This window comes from Rhipicephalus sanguineus, chromosome 2, assembly GCF_013339695.2.
Source record: "Rhipicephalus sanguineus isolate Rsan-2018 chromosome 2, BIME_Rsan_1.4, whole genome shotgun sequence".
NCBI lineage: Eukaryota > Metazoa > Arthropoda > Arachnida > Ixodida > Ixodidae > Rhipicephalus > Rhipicephalus sanguineus.
The window spans coordinates 141,816,142-141,834,718 of NC_051177.1; the positions used below are offsets into that span (position 1 = coordinate 141,816,142).

Genomic DNA, 18,577 nt, shown 5'->3' on the forward strand with positions numbered 1-18,577 from the left:
AGAAGGCACGAAAACTTATCTGCGCATGCCCAAGCACTAGGTGAAGTATCAATCCGGCACACATAATGGTCAACGTGAGAGATAACTGCAGTAAAACCTCGGTTAATTCAAAGTCACTAGGACTGTGAAAAGTCTTCAAATTAAGTACTAGTCAGGAGGTGGTCGTTTGTTGTTCCTGCTAGTTTGAGACCCCAAGGGTTAAGTTTTTCAGCAATACCCGTCCCAATTTCGCCGCAAACCCGGGAAACAGCGGGCCTCGCTGATGCCAGCAGAAAAAAAAAACAAAAAAAAGGGTTTTGTGTTCTGCTGAAATGCGCGCCTGCGGAAAGAAAAATGTGCTTCACCGCAACACAGTGGTGATATGCGGGCAGCATGTCGCCTGCTCCTCGCAGCGTCAGCACCATTTGCCCATTCTTTCTGGTAAAATAAAATTTAATAATGACCAGTGTGACGGAATTGGCGATGTGTTCTGGGTGGAAAAGATGATCATTGAAGTTTTCGAACTGAGTTTTTGAAGTAGACATTGCAGGCAAGAACTCCGCCAGCAGTGCAAGCGCGCGAATTGCCGAAGCAACCGCCAATTGGATGTTCGTATTGTACATCGCGAATTCCATCAGACCGTCCTTAGTTTTTTCATTTCCCAGAATGAATGGGTAAATCATAACGTGCTGACGTTGCGAGAAGCATGCAATATGCTGCCCGTGTGTCACCGCTGTGTTGCAGTGAAGCCCTTTTCCGCAGGGGCTTGTTTCAGATGACCATGAAACCGCTTTTCTTTTTCTTTTTTTTTTTTTTTTTTGCGCTGACGGTAGTGAGGATGGGGTGCCTCACCTGTCACTCATTAGTATCGCTGCATTGCATTGCCTTGTGGCTCCCAAGGGCAGTCGTTTCCGCAGACTTGCGGCGAAACCGGGATCGAGAATTGGCACATGGCACCCAAAGTTTTCGAATTAACCGGGCTGGTGCCGATTGCCGCTTCAAGTTATCCACTCATATTTGCTTTGTTAAATACGGGACTGCAGAAATCCTAATTAAGTGGGATTTCGAATTAACAGAGTTTGAATTAATGAGGTTTTACTGTATTAAGACACCTGATTTCTTCTTTATGTGAATTAATCGATGGTTGGTTCACGCATGCGCTACCACTATTATCCCACTATTATCAATATGCCAGGCCTCAATCATTAAACGCGTTTCTTCATTCCTGTGCTGGTACAAAATCGTGCAATCTTGTGTCCGTGTGTCCCCAATCTTGTGAGTTGCTGTCTCCCCATGAATACGGATTTTGCTAGGTTTTTGACGATACGAAATTTCGGGTGATACGAACATTTTCGCTCCCCCTTGAGATTCGTATAACCACGATTCTACTGTATATTAATACAGTATTCATCTGGAACAAAATCGAAGGTCCCAGAGTCTGATGCATGCTTTCCATTAGAAAGTATGCATCCATGCATCTGTGCTTTTCACAAGGAAGCATGGATGAAAATTAAATACTATGGAAACTTTTATGCCGATGGCACGGCCATAGAGAAACAAATAGGTAAATTCCCATTTCTCAAAATCTCGAGAGTGACCTAATGTACAGAGCTTAAGATGAGATTCATGCAGGTATATTTTGTGTATCTTGTATTGATATATTGATCTATTTCACGATCCCGTTCAGTTTGACACATCCGGGTTCAACAGTGTTCCTCTGGTTTTTCATGCCGGAATCGTGAGAATCGAGAGTGTGTGTGCCATTGTTGTGTACTTGTGCATGTAGTGTTCAATCTGCAACATGTGCGTTACTTTGTTTTGGTAGTTAACATTTCTGCCATATCTTCCTCATCCGCCAGCGCGAGAAAGCCAGCTTAACAGTTGGGTATAGGTTCTATTATTCACTAAGCTACCACGTTTTGTGTTGCAGTGTGAGAATTTCATTTCATCTTTGTTGCATTGCAGACATGCCGCTGTTTGACTGTTCGGGTCAGGATCCCGCGATGGTTGGGTGCCGAATGTCAGCACACCTTGAGGAGCTGCGCATCTTGCACAGGCTGCTGGAGCATGCCTTGAGCATGCCGGCCGACGACCAGGGTGAGCATCACTTCTCGACGTGCGCCTCCTAGATTTAGCTCGTCTTGCCAAACACGGCAACTCGCCATGGTTTGAAAACAACCCCTGCATCGCTATGCTGCAAGAGTTGGCACGTAAAACCGCAAAGCCATTTGTAACTCGGCAATAAAGTATACGAAAGAAGAGGAATGGTTCGAGGAGCCCATTTTCTTGTTAAACACAGCCTAACGAAGCCACAGAAAGTGTAAAGGGGCATCACTTGCACTTTTTTTTAATAGAAAGGTTGTGATTATGACGTAAAGAAAAACGATGGGAACTACAGTTGACTAGTGTAATCAAGGAGCATGTCAAATTGGGACATGGTAGTGCCTAGCATAGTATTAAAAAAAGCCGAAATAGATTTATTGATCCCTTATTCCAGACTGTGAACAAGTGCTTGCCCATTTTATGCCAGGGCAGAAATGATAAGCGGTGCTGATAAGACAGCGTCCACAAATGGGAAGGTTTGGTTGGGCGGGTGTGTACACGACTTCCATGAAAACTGACAAAACAGACATGCAGTTGCCATGCCATTTGTCTCCATCTTGACAGTAGCCATCATGAGTGGTTGGCAGCCAAGTACTGTTGGCGTCAAATGAAACACGAATAGCGGCAAGAATTAGAAATGGTATAGTGTGTGCCATCCATTCATCACCCTTGACAAGCGCGCAGCACTTCGGCTTGGAAGCACTGCGCATGTCCACGGTCATGACTGGACGGCGCGCACTATATACCATTGCTAATGCTTGCTACTGTTCGGGTTTCATTTGACGCCAATAGTACCTGCTAGTCGGGAAAAGCTTGAGAGAAGTTTAGGGACAATTTGTTTACAGGTTACAATTATGATGAAAAATTTTACAATTTTTAATGTGCAGTGAGGTTGTCAACAAGCATATCTGCGTTTGACTATCGCAACTGTATTGTCACTCGGGTCACAACACAAAAGTTGCTTGCTGGTAAAACGGCAAGGCAACTTGCTGTAGGCCTTTGCCGGCATTAATTCACTGCGTCTTTTCTCCCTTGTTTTGCTGCACTCTGAGGGGCACATCTTTCAGTGCTGATCATCTAATGCCTTCTCGTAGTTGGACAAGCTTGATCACTTCTGGTTGTTGTAAAATGCAGATGTGCTGTGTATTTGGCATGAAGTGACGGGCCTGCTGAAGGGCCACCTGTCGGTTTTACTCTTCTTGGTTCAATCTGGATTGTTACCAGACCACCGCGTTGGCGACGGCCTTGCCTACCCATACGCGATCCTCAACAACTGGTGCCACCAAGCCAGGTAGGCTTTCTATTTTCTTTTTACATCACTGTTGAGAACGTCCCCACAACTTACAAGCGCTTCCAATCTCCAATCTTGAAGCTATTTCTTGTGACCAAGGGTTGATTCCACCGGTAGGGGAGAGTCGTGAGGTTTGGGACAGTTGGAGGAATGGGACAACTCCTGTATCTCTCCTACAGTTATTTCTGGGACACTGGCGAAATACTCACTAGATGGCGCTAACATACCGACAGCCTGGCTGTAATGGTGGACGTCTCCGGCGCGTGCAGCTTTCTGTGACAGGAAATCGTCTTTTTCACGTGCCAAAAGTAAGTTTCTGCTATCTGAGTATCTGTTATCTGAGACTGAAACTGCTTTTTAGTCGCTAGTACCAATTTGTCTCCCAAAACACGCATCATCGCCGTACTTTTTGCAAGAACAACTCTAGGCCTAACGCTCGAACTTTTGCCGTTGAACGTTGTTTACCTTGGGCAATGTACCTAGGGAGGAGTGGGACAGCTGAGGTGCGGGTGGAACGGGACTTTGTCCCAGTCCTCCCCACAGTAAAGTTCCTGCTGTGACCAGTAATGAAGCTTCAAGGTTGAGCCGAATTAGCCCAGCAAGCAGTTATTTTTATTTATTTCGCATGATAAGCTTTTAAATATTCGGTGCCATGAAGATCAGATTAGACAACACATAGGCAGACTACATACAATTCACGTTAACAAGGCCTGTACTAAGATGACGTTATAAATATTGATATTGCTCTGTTACAAAGATTTACAGTGGAACTTCGATTATACGACTTTCAGGGGACCACGCAAAATCGTCGTGTAATCCGGGCGTCGTATAATCGAAAAACCGAGAATATAGGCAGTGACGGTCATTTTTGCCCCACAACAGCGGGCACATAATGCCTAAGAAAGTCCGCGGCACAAACCTACGCTGCTCTGAGGAACGTAGATTAAATTGAAAAAATGACAACCACGCATTTTATCGGAGGTGTGAACGAACCTTTCTCACCTTTTAAAAAAATCTGTGATTTTCTTCTGAGAGTTTGCCCAGCCACGACGCATCAGCTTTCTTTCAATAGCTGCAACATCTGGCAGCAAGTCGCCGATCTCATCGCGTGCGCAAGCAAACCGCCGAATGTGGTCGACGTAGCACAACACGTCCGCGTAAGTCGGAACGGACACGCTAGCCTCTGCAGCGTCGTCCATCTCTTCCTCGTCGGAAGTTCCCGCAGTGTCGGGACGCACAGTTTCGATAATGTCATCCAGTGACACTTCACTGCACACTGCAACGTCGTCGTCGGCACCAACATAGTCAGCGAAAGATCCAGGCAGCTCCAGGCTGCCGAACTCTGGTTCATCGTCAACAGGCAGTGCAGCTTCACTGGTAGAACAAGCACCACTTCTATTAAAGCCGCAGTGCCTGAAGGAGTTGGCGATAGTTTCTGGCGTGACTGTGTCCCATGCACTAGCAATGTAGTGCATTGCATCAAGCACGGAAAGCTTCTTATCCAACTGCTTGCGTTCCATGCCCGCCAGCCGACGCTGCACCAGAAACTTCCGATATTTCTGTTTCATGCACTTGATGACGCCAGCGTCAAGTGGCTGCAGCTGGCTAGTGCAATTGGGGAGCAGAAATACAACTTTCACATTTCTCAAATGCGACATATCTGATGGATGGCATGGCGCATTGTCAAGCAGAAGAAGAATCTTTCTGTTCTTAGCCCCCATTTTGGAGTCCAGCTGCTGCAGATATGTAGAAAACATAGCAGCCGTCATCCAGGCTTTCCGGTTGAACGTGTACTGGCACAGCAGCCTTTTCAAATTCTTGAAGCATCACGGCTTCTCAAACTTGCCGATCACGAGGGCAGGAAGCTTTTCAGAGCAGTCTTCATTAGCGCAAAGCAATACGGTAAGACGCTCTTTGCTTCGCGCACCCCCGTGATAGCTCTCTCCTTTGAGTGCCAATGTCTGTTCTGGCTGCATATTATAAAATAATCCAGTTTAGTCCACGTTGAACACGTCGGACGGCTTTTATTCCCGTATCAATTCCGGCAGCAATGCAGTCCACTTTTCTACAGTGTCGGAGCTGACTGACGCGCTCTCTCCACAGCAGCGGCTGTACACAACTCCACTGCGTTTTTTAAAGCGATCCAACCAGCCATTGGAGGCTTTAAAGTCGTCAATGCCGCAGCGCAATGCAACTGTCTCAGCCTTGTCCTTCAAAATTGCGCCATCCACGGCGATTCCTGAACTGCGGGCCTGACGCAACCACTCAACGAGGGCCTTCTCCATGGCAGCATATTTGCCATCTTTCGCGGCCTTCCTGTTCAGGCCGAACTTTGCCGCATTTAGTAGGATGCTGTCCTTCTTCGCGAGGATCGTTTTCAGCGACGACTCGGGAATGTTCAGGTCGCGGGCAATGCTGGCCTTTGTTGCTCCGTTCCGCTTCTCTGCCTCCTCGATTATGCGAAGCTTTTCTCCGAGCGTCAGCGGTTTTCGGTTCCGCGACATTGCGAGACGCAGCACTCGCAACCAAGAATTCGAAAGCTTCCTCGCACACCAATGTTCGAACACAGAAAATTTTGCACGTGGACACAGCAGCTGCGGCGCAGCACAACCAACCGATGAGGCAAACACGTGAAGGAATGGCTGAATGGCAGCACGGCAGTAGGCCTATTCGATTTGCAAGCTTCGACCAATCGCGAGCGGCTAAAACGCCCCAGCCCTCTGGTAGCTAGACAGCGGCGAGTTCCGGTTCCCGCGGCTGTCACAAACATTGGCTCAACAATCGCCGTTCAACACGTCCGGTATAATGACACGAAATCTAGTGAAAGTTATCGCATACTAGAAAGCGAGCTCGAAATTATCTGCCATGTTATCTGCTCACAACGGTCACTACAAAACCACCCAAAAGAAGAGAAAGAAAAAAAAAAAAAGGCGACAACGGAAGTGCGCAGTGCAATGCGACAAAACTAATGCGCTCCGGCTGGCTCCGGCCAACGTTGGCTCTGGCTAGCTATGGCCGACCGCGTGTCGAAAAATTGAAGAGGCCCTGTGGTGGCTGCGCGGATACGAACTCGGTTCCTCGGTTTCCCGACTTTTTTCGCCCGGCCGCAGTGTGTTTGCGTGCCAGCCCGCGTCATCGTAGGTCTTTTTTTTTCTCGGACAGTCCAGCGAAGCGTCGTACGAGGCAGGGCCGGCGTAAAATTGCGTCGTACAGTTGAGGTTTTTAATACATTATTTCTATGGGGGTTTTGCCGGGACCAAGCCAATTCGTCGTAAAACGCGGGTCGTCGCAGGACCGGGGGACGTATAATCGAAGTTCCACTGTAGTTACCTTCACGTTGTCGAGTGGCACGAGATAAGCGCGAATAGTCGGCTACAGCAGGAGTGCTGTGAACTGCGTTCAGTAAATTAGGTGAGACAAAGTTGAGCGTGGGTCGCGCGAGTGAATATTTGCATTTGCAAGTTATTGCTCATTTCAATTTTCAGGAAGATGCCAAGGGTGTACAAAAGAAAACATCCCGATAGGGCTCAAGCATCGAACAGTTTGACGCTTGATGCTGTGAGATTGGTGGGCGACCAAAAGAAAAGTATAAGGGAAGTAGCAGAAGCTCTGAAGATATCGAAATCAGCGCTTGGCCGAGCAGTCAAGAAGTACAAGGATAGCGGTGACAAAGATAACATCTTGTTCAAGTCCAATTTGGTTTGCGGAATGATTTTCACCTCAGAAGATGAAGTGCGCTTGAAGGAATATCTGCTGAAGGCTAGCAAAATGCACGACGGACCTACGAGGATGCAGGTTCGCTCACTGGCGTAACAATATACAAAAGCCTTAAACCGGAAGTGCCCAGCGTCGTGGGAAGCCAACAATTTAGCTGGAAGAGACTGGTTTATGGGTTTTATGGACCGCCATCCTGAGCTGTCCCTTCGATCGCCAGAAGCGACTAGTCTCTCTTTGCCTTTCTTTCAAACCTGAAGAGTGTCTACGACCGATACCAGCTTACTCCAGACCGCATCTCAATTGTGATGAAACGGGCTTCACGACTGCACACAATCCACCAAAGGTAGTAGCAGCACGTGCAGAGAAGCAAATTGGTCAGGTCACATCAGCATATCGCGGCGAATTAGTGACCGTTTTGTGCACTGTCACTGCGATAGGAAACGCTCTACCGCCGGTGTTAATTTTTCCTCAAGTGAGATTCAAAGATTTTTTTTTCTGAAAGGTGCCCCAGCCGGAAGTCTTGGCTTGGCAAACAGGTCAGGATGGATGTCCAGTGAATTGTTTTTACTGGCTTTAGAACACATTGTAAGACACACGAAGTGCTCGACGGAAGAACCCATTCTTTTAATTCTTGACAATCATGAAAGCCATGTCAGCATCAGCACCATTAACAAGGCCAAAGAGAGTGGCGTCATCTTGCTCACCTTTCCTCCACACTGTAGCCACCGCCTGCAGCCACTTGATGTATCCGTATACGGACCATTTAAATCGCGGTACAACGCTGCTTGCAACGATTGGCTCACAAACAACCCAGGGAAGGCCATCTCCATCTACAGCGTTGCAGAACTTGTGGGATCCGCCTACGTACTAACGGTGACACAAAAGAACATAATCTCTGGCTTTCAAAAAACAGGCATTTGGCCTTTGAATAGCGAGCTTTTCACTGTGGATGACTACATGATGTCGTCGGTCACTGACAGACCCGTAGCTTCCCCTTGCGGAGAGGTGTCCCGGCAAACAGCCACCATCGTCAGTGAAACGAGCAGCGCAAGCCTTCTGGAAAATGTTTCAAACGCCAAGGTAAACACTAACAGAGCTCGAAGTGTCTCTGCAGATATCTTCACTCCCACTGTCGATGAATCGGCCTCGATGTCAACTGCTTCTCCGAGCCGAATTGTTCGAAGTGACCTTAGGCCCTTCCCTACGGCTGCAAGGAAGGAAGAAAGGTAGGAAAAAAGTCCTTACAGCTACGCCAGAGAAGCAGGCAGTTGAACAAGAAGCTATAGAGAGGTTGGCACGACGGAGTCGGCAAAAATGACCGCGTCATTTTGCCTGACATTTCTGAAGTCGATTGGCCGAATGAACCTGTTCAAGTTACAAGAGGCGATTTTGTTATTGTCAGGTTTGGTAAAACAAAATCTGACATTATTACACGGGTAGAGTTGAGAGCAATGATAATAGTGACGTCGGTGTCCAGTTCCTGCTAAAGAAAGAAGAGAGCTCCAGTTTTTACTTTCCTCCTCAGAAAGATGTGGGGACCGTACCGGCCGATAGCAGATATCATGATGAAGCTGCCTGCACCAAAAACTATTGGGGGCACAAAGCGTCTGCAATCCTGCTTTAAGTTTGATGTTGATCTTTCGGCTTATAATGTTCGCTGAAGACATTTGGACAAGTGTGTACGGATGTCCCATTCCTCCCAAGTGATGTCCCACTCCACCCAGAGAGGGAGGTGGAATGGAACAGATTTTGGCTGTTATAAACTTTTTTTTTTTTACAGCTACGCCAGAAGTTGCAGGAACCAGTGCTTCTGAGAATATGTGTAGCATACCTCGACCTATATTATAATCTACCAAACCTCGTTCTGTGCTCGAAATAAAGAAAAGTGAAAGTACATTTGTGAAAAGTGTCCCAATCCTCCCGACTCTCCCCTAATTCTTGCTTGACGCACATTGTCAAAGTTCTGAAGATTGTGCTGCATATTTTTGAGCATAAAAGGACATCGCTTAGGAAATTCGACCATTGAAAAGCACAAGATTGATTTAATGATACTGCTTTGTCTTCAGATGCTTCCATTTGTCTTCAAATGGAACGTCAAAAGTAATTTAATTAATGTCTCTTGAGAGCATAGGCTTTTGCTTGTGATCTACTTAGCATTGCCTAAAGGGTCTGCGAGGTATTATTACTTTTGTTTTTTAGATGTTTGGGGTGTTATGGATATAGAGGTCAGTGGAGAGGCCAGTGAGCGTGTGTATCTCTTCTCTACCATCCGTAGGGGAAGTGATTATTGTTAGGAGAAGAAAAGGTGGAGCTATGTTCTGCAGCCATCAACGAAGCACGGTTCAGGGGGAAGGGAGTGGCGCAATGCAAGAGACAAGATTTGAGCCAACAAATGGAGTGGGCGTTCACTGAATCTGGATGGCAGCAATTTATGCTTTTATGTGTAACCGAGTGCCCCGTAGTGGAAGAGGCAACGGAGAGGGGGAATGCGCAAAGACTTGGACAGGTGTGCATGCGGCGAAGCAGTGGGTGGAGGGGGATGTAAGGGGCAGAGGAGAGCATATTACCTCGTGCACTCCTTTTTTCTATGTAGCCAACCCATTACATATGTAACTACTGCCTTGCGCAAACCACACCCAAATGATTAGGTACCTTCCAGATTATTTTAGAACCTTCAGATAAGATTATGCGCACAACATGAATATCATAGTTTATTCTGGAACTTATGAAGCCACCAGCAATAACGCTGGAATCTTAGATTGCATATGTATAAATGCTGACAGGCTTTACCGCTTGGCAGATTACTCGACGGCCAAAGACTGTTCTCGCCGCTATCAGTTTACAGTGTGAATTGCTCTACTTTTGCCTTTCATTTTCCGAGCACAAGTTCGCCCTGATAAAGAGTTCCTTCTTTGAACTCGCTGACTGCCGTCTTCTTCGTCCACGACCACGTGACAGTATGTTTGTGCAAAACAAGGCAAAGGCTGTACTTGAGTGCATTAGTAATTGACGTTCCTTATCCTGCAGGTAAAGCTGTATTTACATGACGAACCAAATCGCGATCGGAGAGCTTGCGGATTGCGCATTCACGGCCATACATCACCCATTCCCACAGCGTTCCTTTGGTCTGCCCAAAGTGATGTGTGAAATGACAGAGACCTACATCACAGTTGGGATCTTTGACGAGAAATATCGAAATGCTCCCCTGTCATGTAAATTCTCCCCTGTCGGGTAAATGCTGGCTGTGGAGCAATCCGGATTGTGCCACATGTAATGTGACTGATTTGTCCGTGATTACGTCCATCAAGTGAATACTGCTCAATCCACGGTGGGTTCAAGAACGGGGTGAGCCGAGATGGCAGGCATGCCGTGTCCCTACTTGTCTAGCGCAGGCGGTCGCGTTCTCATTTTTGGAAATGCATGAATGCGAGAGGCATCGTGGTGCGACAATTTACCCAAATGGGGTCGCAAGGCACTTGACTTGCGGCTAACCAACATGGCTAGCTGATCAGGAGTTCCGAGTTTGGAGCAAGAGGCAATTCAATGCGCTTGGTCGCTTCTGTTGCACTGTTCATAACGCCAGAGTTGTGACTGAAGCCAGATTTTGCTATCGTTGAGCAGGATAGGGTCAACTTTGATTGTGTATGTGTGACACCTTGCTTGTTGATTAATAATTGAATGTTTACAGCAGTAACTACGACCGATAAATCAACAAACCTTACTTTGAGTAGCTTTTCTGATTTATGCGTTTGCTATCGACGCTTCGCTTCTTAGGTGGGACTGACTTTTTTTCCTTGGTCACCTAGTTATCCAAAATTTTCTGCTGCAAAAGGCAGAAGGTCTGCTACAAGAGCTGCTGCAAGAAGCCATTTGACTGTTACACCATTGCATGTGCCATCTTTGCAGACTTTAAATAATCATGTCCTAGATGGGAAGGTCTGCTTTGTATGACATTGGAGGCTGCACTATGTTATGCTCGCTATTGGCCGCGAGATCGAGCGGAGTCTCCACCTGGCGGCTTCTCGCTGAACCGTGCCTAGTGTAGATTGCTCCATGAGTCATCTGCTAGCCACGTTGTGTTTGTATGTGCGGGTACGTCATGCAGGTCCTCAAAAGGCGGTTTGTTCCGTTGCGTTAGTGCAAATTTAACTGCACGTACGTATGCCTAACACGATGTAAAGAAGCATTTGGCCTTGATCGACTGTAATAAGGTCAGTGAGTGCACTTATCGAGAGTGCTGTGTGTGGTCGTCGTACCATCCGTTCACGAGAGTCATATCAGTGTAGGTGCCGCTCTGTGGTTCAAGCGCATTGCAAAGTGCACTTGGCTTGGCGTTGTCCTAAAGTTGAGATGTATATTAACCCTCATGTGAATATAGCCTTTTAGTGGCTAGGTGGTAAAAAAAAAAGGGGTTCTCATGCACTTGAGCGTTGTGGTTAGGTGTATAACTTCGGGACTGTCGTTTATAGGTTACGCGACAAGCTTTAGTAGTGTACGGTCCTGGTCCCACTATAGAGAAATATTTCTGTCAAGTCACGTCTGACACTTTGGTACTTAAATTGTCCCCTAAAAAGAACAGAAAATGGAATGACATGGAAATCGCAAAACTGAGTTGCCTTGCGCAATTTAACTTGTGGCGAAATTTATACAAAAACACCCGTGTACTTAGATTAAGGTACGCGTTACAGCCCTGATGGTCAAAATTAATCCAAACGGCGTATGTCGTAGTAATTTCACGTGAAGCCACATCTTTTTTTCTTTACATTATCTTGAGCGCTTGTTTCGCATTGTTATAGATTGACGTACCCACAGCGCCTAAATGGCGCTGTGGGTACGAGAGTAAATAAATAAATAAATAAAAAAGGCAGTGGACATTATTCGCGTGAAAAAACTTACTTTGGTCCCGTGAAATAGCCGTGCCTTTGTTCCATTATTGTCGCACAAGTAATGAATCGAAGAAAGTCCCGTGCTGTACAAATACATTTGCGTACTATTACTGGAATAAAAACAAGCGTGTGCGTGTTAAACGTCTCCGTAGCGCTTAAGCGCTGTCAGCCACGTAGCTTTCCTATCAACTGTCCTCCATTTCATGAAGACCTGAATAATAAATGCGGATGAATATTTGAGTACGCAGTGCACAAAGTGCTATTTGAACTCATCGTGCAGGAATACGGGCTTTCTTTTTGTTGCGGGGTACCCATATCAACAAGGAGTAAATACTTAATTCAGTCATGCTACAGCAGTGCGTAGTAGGTGGAACATAAGCTAAACACGTACAAGTAAAACAACAAGAAGAAAACGTCATCCATTACGAAAATGTCGACTGTTGCCGAAGGCGAGCAACCCGTTCGTTGGCATAATGCGCTTCTCTCACAAGTAATAGTAACGTTCGGCGCGTTTCGTGCATTAAAAAGCTGCAGTCAACGCATTTTGTTTGCCGGAAATCAGGTCAAATTGCTCACAACGAGGTGCTGTTGTATGCGTTTGTATACGCGCCGATAACCGCCTATCCACACTAGCGTGGCGACGGTGCTGCCACCTGTAGCCTTATCTCGTGGCGAATAGCAGGTTGAAAGTTCTTTTTTGTTTCCTTGCTTTATGTTCATGCATAGTTGACAACTTGAATTAATTAGGTACCATATTTTCTTGTGTATAACGTGAGAGTTCTTTCTTCCTGTGTTTCAAGGTGTTTACAGCATTGCGTAAAAGACTGCACAAAAGGTGAAAGACGGCAACACGGCGTTGATGCTGGTCTAAATGCCAGAACTTTTATGGCACTAACCATAAGTGTCTAGGTATGTTCTTGACCTCAAGTGACCTTGGAAGGTTTGGTACGGTACATTTGTGACCATAGAAAAAGTCCTGTGACCTCCCTCTCGCGCTGCGCGGTGGCCAAAAGCTCAAGCTGAAGTGAGAACTAGTTTAGCGTTGCAGTTGGCTACACCCAAAGGTACTGTCACTACAACCCGGGGCACTTGTATAGATCTGGTCTTGGACAACCGCTACACTTTACAACCACTTGGACTTTACCAGCCTCCCAGAAGCCCTGGCGACAGTGCGTGCATTGAAGAGTCTTTACACCCCACATGGGGACATTGTGATTACTTAGAAGCACATTGCACCCAAGAAAATCACCTAAAGTGTCTTTATCTAACGCATACTAAAACACAAACACAGCTAAGTGCTGTAGCCCTTCAATTTCTTTTAGATTGCATCAGAGGGTGAGGCCTTTGATGGCTTAGAGTGAAGTGTAATAAATATTGGTTTTCTGTTAACCTGTTAGTTCAGTTAGCTTCACGCTTTATTCTGCCAGAATTTGCAGCTCATAAAACACATGCTCATGAAAATTTTGTGAGCAGGATATTTTGCGACAAATGTGCACAAACCACGTAATCATATTGTAACTTGCCGATCAAATTTAATACAGGCGTGTTTTGTGTAACAATTTTTTTTTTCCGTGAAGGTCGCGAGAAGCAGGGACTGCGCCTTATATGCAAGTGCGACCTACTGTACACCGGAAGATAGTGTTCAGATGTTTAAACACCAGTAATTATTTCATTTTGGGAGTCTGTATCAAGCAATGCAGTACAGTTGACTGCCGATTTTTGGGACTCCCTAGGGACCGCCAAATCGTCCGAAAAAACGGGCAGTCCGAAAAAACAAATTTTTTATTCTGCTCAAGTGGTCAAGTCGCCACAGCCACGTCCGAAATAGCTTTAATGCCTCCCAGTACAATTATCAGGAATTTTGGGGCTGCGCCCAGGCTCTCGCAAATACATTCGGTACCTGCCGCGAACCCCGCTTAACTACGTACGTGCCAACCGCCACTTTTGCATCTCGTGATGAGCGCAGCTGATAACAGCAAAGCGCGGAATAGATTACGGCTATCTCGCATGAAGCGTTTGTAAACGATGACGCGAAACACAAGGACTGTGGCGGAAGTGTGGACGACTCGTCCGGCTTTCCCCGATGCGTGTGCGCATGTAAACGATGCGTACACACATCGCCGAATCGCCGCCGATACGCAGCATTTGCTGCCATGTCAAGCCGATCATTTCTAGTTGTGTGCAGCACATCGCCAACTAAGCTGACGCCGTCACTTTACTGTTGCTATATCGTACGCACGCATTTATCATGAAAGAGTTCGTGATGCGCACTTAGTTTCTGACCGCTCACGGGCGCGGCAATGGCGAGCTGGTTTTGTCCGCGAAGGCAACACGTCTATGCGGTGCACTTAGCGGTCTCGCACAAAAAAGAGGCAGCAGGAATGGCGGCGCAGCACATTTGGGTTCTCGCCTATTAAATGTGTGCAGTACGCATGCAACTGCGCTAGGCCACGTGCACTACCGAGCAGGTAACTGAAGATGCTTATCGTAAGGGTTGTCAGCGATTAAGCCGTACTGGCGCGTTTGCCAGCTGCCGCCATCACGCCTCCGTGCATTTCCGATGCTTATCCGTAACATCGCCGCACGGCGCCGCGATAGCGGCCCCATTGAATTTCTGGTCTGCTTCACCCCATAACGCTTCGGCACTGCGGCAAAGCAGACTTTCGGACTCTGCTACTGTCTCAAACAGACGACTGGCGAAAGCGCTGGTTCGAACCTAAGAGATTATAGACGCGGCAGAGGTGGGGGCTTCAAATAATGCCTTTCGGACTTTCAATTTGGGCAGAAAGTCCGAAAAATCCGACGCGGAATAGCTTCAGCGTCCGAAATTTTGTACGTTCTAATACATTGAAGTCTATGGGGCTGGTGACGGTGCCGCGAAAGCGTCCGAATTTTCGAGCATGTCCGGAAAGTCGGGCGTCCGAAAAATCGGCAGTTGACTGTATTTTCATCAATCCAGAGTTTGGAATACTCTCGTAGTGTTGATTTTGTTAAGACTACATTTGAAGGGCACTCATGTTCAATAAGAGATTGGGCGTGCACACACGTACACAAGAGAAAGAAGTCAAGACAACACAAATGCCATATGTGTTGTCTTGACTTCTCTCTTGTGTCCGTGTATGCATGCCCAGTCTTAAAACATGGATACCTGCCAACTAGCCCAGCTCTCTGTTATTCCTGAAGGGCACGAATTAAAATTCTTGTGCAGGGATGACATGGGTGGAAGGCTGCTGGTGGACGTGCTTGTGGAGGCAGCCTCGGAAAACTTGGACAGTGCCAACAGTTGCCACCCTCTGAGGGAATGCTACCCTCCACCTAGCCTCCAGAGGGCCACTGAGCTTTACCTTCAGCGTGGCCTTGAAACCTGGGTGCCTCACGCAATCACTTACTACCTTCTGCTGGACATCTCTGCTGTCATCTGTCTCGAATATCCAGAGGTGTGCATCAATTTTTTTTATGTCATTGAAAGCAACGCAAGGAATGTTGTATTTCAACACAGTCAAATAATATGTAATAAGAAATAATTGGGTAAATGATGTCACTGTGCTTGCACCAGAGCACACATTCTGAAAGGCAATCTGCTATTTCTTTAAGTCTTGCTGACACCTCTTCCATGTGCATATTGTGTGTAAGTGTTAGTACATTGGTGGCTGCAATGAAGTGTCACCGCCGGTTCATCTTCTTGCAGGTCAAGGAAGAACTGGAAGACTTTCCAACTGTGTTCCACTTGGGAGATGACCTGCAGAGCCTCATCCAGGGCATCTGGTACCTCGACCATGGCAGGCACCAGGTAATGGCAGGGGCAGCAACATTGAAAGCAGCAAACTGCAGTTCCCGATGACTTACAGAAGTGAAGGGCGAAGCTTGACACGAATTCGTAACGGAGATGGGGTCCGCCCTCAGTGAAAACGTTCTTGCTCTCCGAATATATAAACACTGGGCTTCCCGAAAAATAAAATTTTGTTGTTTTAGCAAAAATACTTTTTTATATGTATGGTAACTGTCGCGAATATTTGGAAGCAATTGAAGTAGCAGGAATGAACAAACATAATTGACTGTGCATCACTCTAGCCTTAGGCTGCAAGTCCCATATAAAAGCTGACTGTTGATGGATGAAATCATCGCGATTCATGCCCTCGCATTGCACACCACGTGACCATGTCACCCGTTCCGGTGGTGCTCCTTCAGTTCAGGGGAAGAGATTCGCGAAATTACGGAGTACCAAGTCTCATTTGGGATCTCTGTTATACTCTGTGGCAGTGCCTGCCACACTGTGTAACACAGTGATGTTATTCGCATAGTCACTAAACACTGGCTGCTCGAATGCTCCCTCTGGTAATTTTAGTAGAAAAGCCAATGGTTTGGGCGTGTGTGGCCCATATTCCCCAACTGGGTGCACCTGCATTGCATGCAGGAAGGTACACAGAAGCTACTCCATGCCAAATCGGTGGTCACCTTGAGCATGCGGCCGTTAGTGAGCACCCTGTGGACACCCGTGGTGCACCTCCTGCTGCGATGTGGGCAGGCACCCCAGGCCCTGCGCTGCCTCGACCACATACAGCCATTGTCCACACGTGAGCAGATGTCCCTGTGCCTGGACACCCTGCTGGCCAACTGGTACGTGATAGGCTCTTGTACAGTGCTCATACATTCAGATGCAACATCAAAGCATTTAGTATGACGACTGCTTTGAGTGATTGCTCGTGATAACCACGTCGTGTTGCTGCGAATCTGGCCGCTAAGGGGAACATTGGCTCTGATGTAAGTGTTCGAGTTGAAGTGATGCTGATGTGACACAAACTGAAGGTGGTTAAAATGTAATCTCGTGCATTCATCACTGTCGGCCTGTTTCAGTCCACTGCAGGACGAAGGCCTCTCCCAATGACCTCCAGTTCACCCTGTCCTGTGCGAGCAGATACTATTTTATCCCTGCGAACTTAATTTCGTCACTCCATCTAACTCTCTGCCTACCTAGACTGTGTTTCCCAACCCTTGGTAACCCTAAATTGTTGCACATGAGGCTGTGAACACTGTATGCACCTTGTCAACGAAGGCTCCCTCAGCGCTTCCATAATCCTCTCTGGGCTGTTTTTAGCTGCGATGTCAGCTTTTGTACCCCCGTGCAGCAGCCCAGAAAAGGCGTGATTCTTCTGTTCTTTGAAAAGGCCCATACCTCAGCTTTGCATCCAACAATTACTGTTCTTGCACGTTGCACATAAACTTCTTCGCGGGTCAAGGGCACAACTTTCTTCCCGTGTTCTGCCTGGTGTTGGTCATCTGCACTTCACTCTACAAACAGTTGCGTTTTTCTCTCTTTCTGTCACAAAAGTAAACATCATGTGGCTTTTGTACCTTTCCTTGCTCTAACACCACCTATCCAGTACATCCAGGTCATGAACATTGTGTATGCTATCAGCATGGCATTGCAATTTTTAATAGCAAAGTAACAAGTGCTCAGTTTTTAAGAAAGGAAAGAAATCCATGTGACTGTTATTGTTGTGTGGAAGACTCCTCAAAGGGCACAGCTGTTTTCAAGTGCGCTTGTAACATTCATGCAAAATATCTTTCTTTTTTATTAGTCCAAGGTCCTTGTTTCTGGTATGTTTTGCATATTGTTATCTAGAAAAACATTTTGTTTGGGTGCTCTTAGGTATTGTACTTTAAAGTTCAGGTGCAGTAAATTTGTAATGATATACAAAGTAGGGATGTGCGAATATTCGAAATTTCGAATATTTTTTGAATAGTGTTTGCTATTCGATTCGATTCACACTGGAATTTTACTATTCGAACTATTCGAACTTCCCAAAAACAAATACAGTCAACGTCCGATATAAAGTGCCCCTTCAGATTTTTAATATGCTTCACCTCATCACAACCCGGTATTGCGGCAAAGCTGCCTTTCAAGTTCCGTTACGGTCGAACTTTGCCAAGACACAGTCAACGTCCGATTGAAAGTGGTCCCTAGATTTTCAAAATGCTTCACTTTATTACACCTCGGTATTGCGGCAAAGCTGCCTTTCATGCACCGTTACGGTCGAACTTTGCCAAGACACAGTCAACGTCCGATTGAAAGTGGTCCCTAGATTTTCAAAATGCTTCACGTTATTACACCCCGGTACTGCGGCAAAGTTGCCCTTCAAGCTCCGTTACGGTCAAACTTTGCCAAGACACAGTCATCGTCCGATTGAAAGTGGTCTCTAGATTTTCAATATGCTTCACCTCATCACACCCCCGTATTGCGGCAAGGCTGCCTTTCAAGCTCCGCTACGGTCGCAAATGTATTAACTCAAGAAAACGCTGGTTCCAACATGGAGATGAAAGATGTGTCAGAGTTGGGGGCTCAATTAATGCTGTTTTTGGCCTGAAATTTGGGCAGGAACTGCGAAAAATCGGACGCCGAAGCTTTTTAGCACCCAAAATTTCAGATGTTCTTATATATAGACGTCTACGTGGCAGATTTGGAACTCCGGACTTGAAGGGAGCACATCCTTGTCCGTCACATCAGTTGGGCTTCCACAGAAGTTCAGAGAAGAGGCTGAGGAAATGGCACCTTTGCCTATCACGCGTAAAGTGTTGTCGGCAACACTTTGGTTGCACCAAA

At 46.6% G+C, this 18,577-nt stretch overlaps 1 protein-coding gene across 1 annotated transcript in view; it reads left to right on the forward strand.

The window, feature by feature from the left end:
* Positions 1-1,950: 1,950 nt before the first annotated feature.
* The window catches only part of LOC119383736 (protein ELYS), a gene marked incomplete at its 3' end in the record, with an annotated part of 29,110 nt that continues 12,483 nt past the window's right edge, over positions 1,951-18,577 (forward strand). The window contains 5 exon segments of the mRNA XM_037652029.2: positions 1,951-2,076; positions 3,217-3,373; positions 15,185-15,413; positions 15,665-15,766; positions 16,391-16,593. Coding sequence (XP_037507957.2) covers positions 1,983-2,076; positions 3,217-3,373; positions 15,185-15,413; positions 15,665-15,766; positions 16,391-16,593 — 785 coding nt within the window.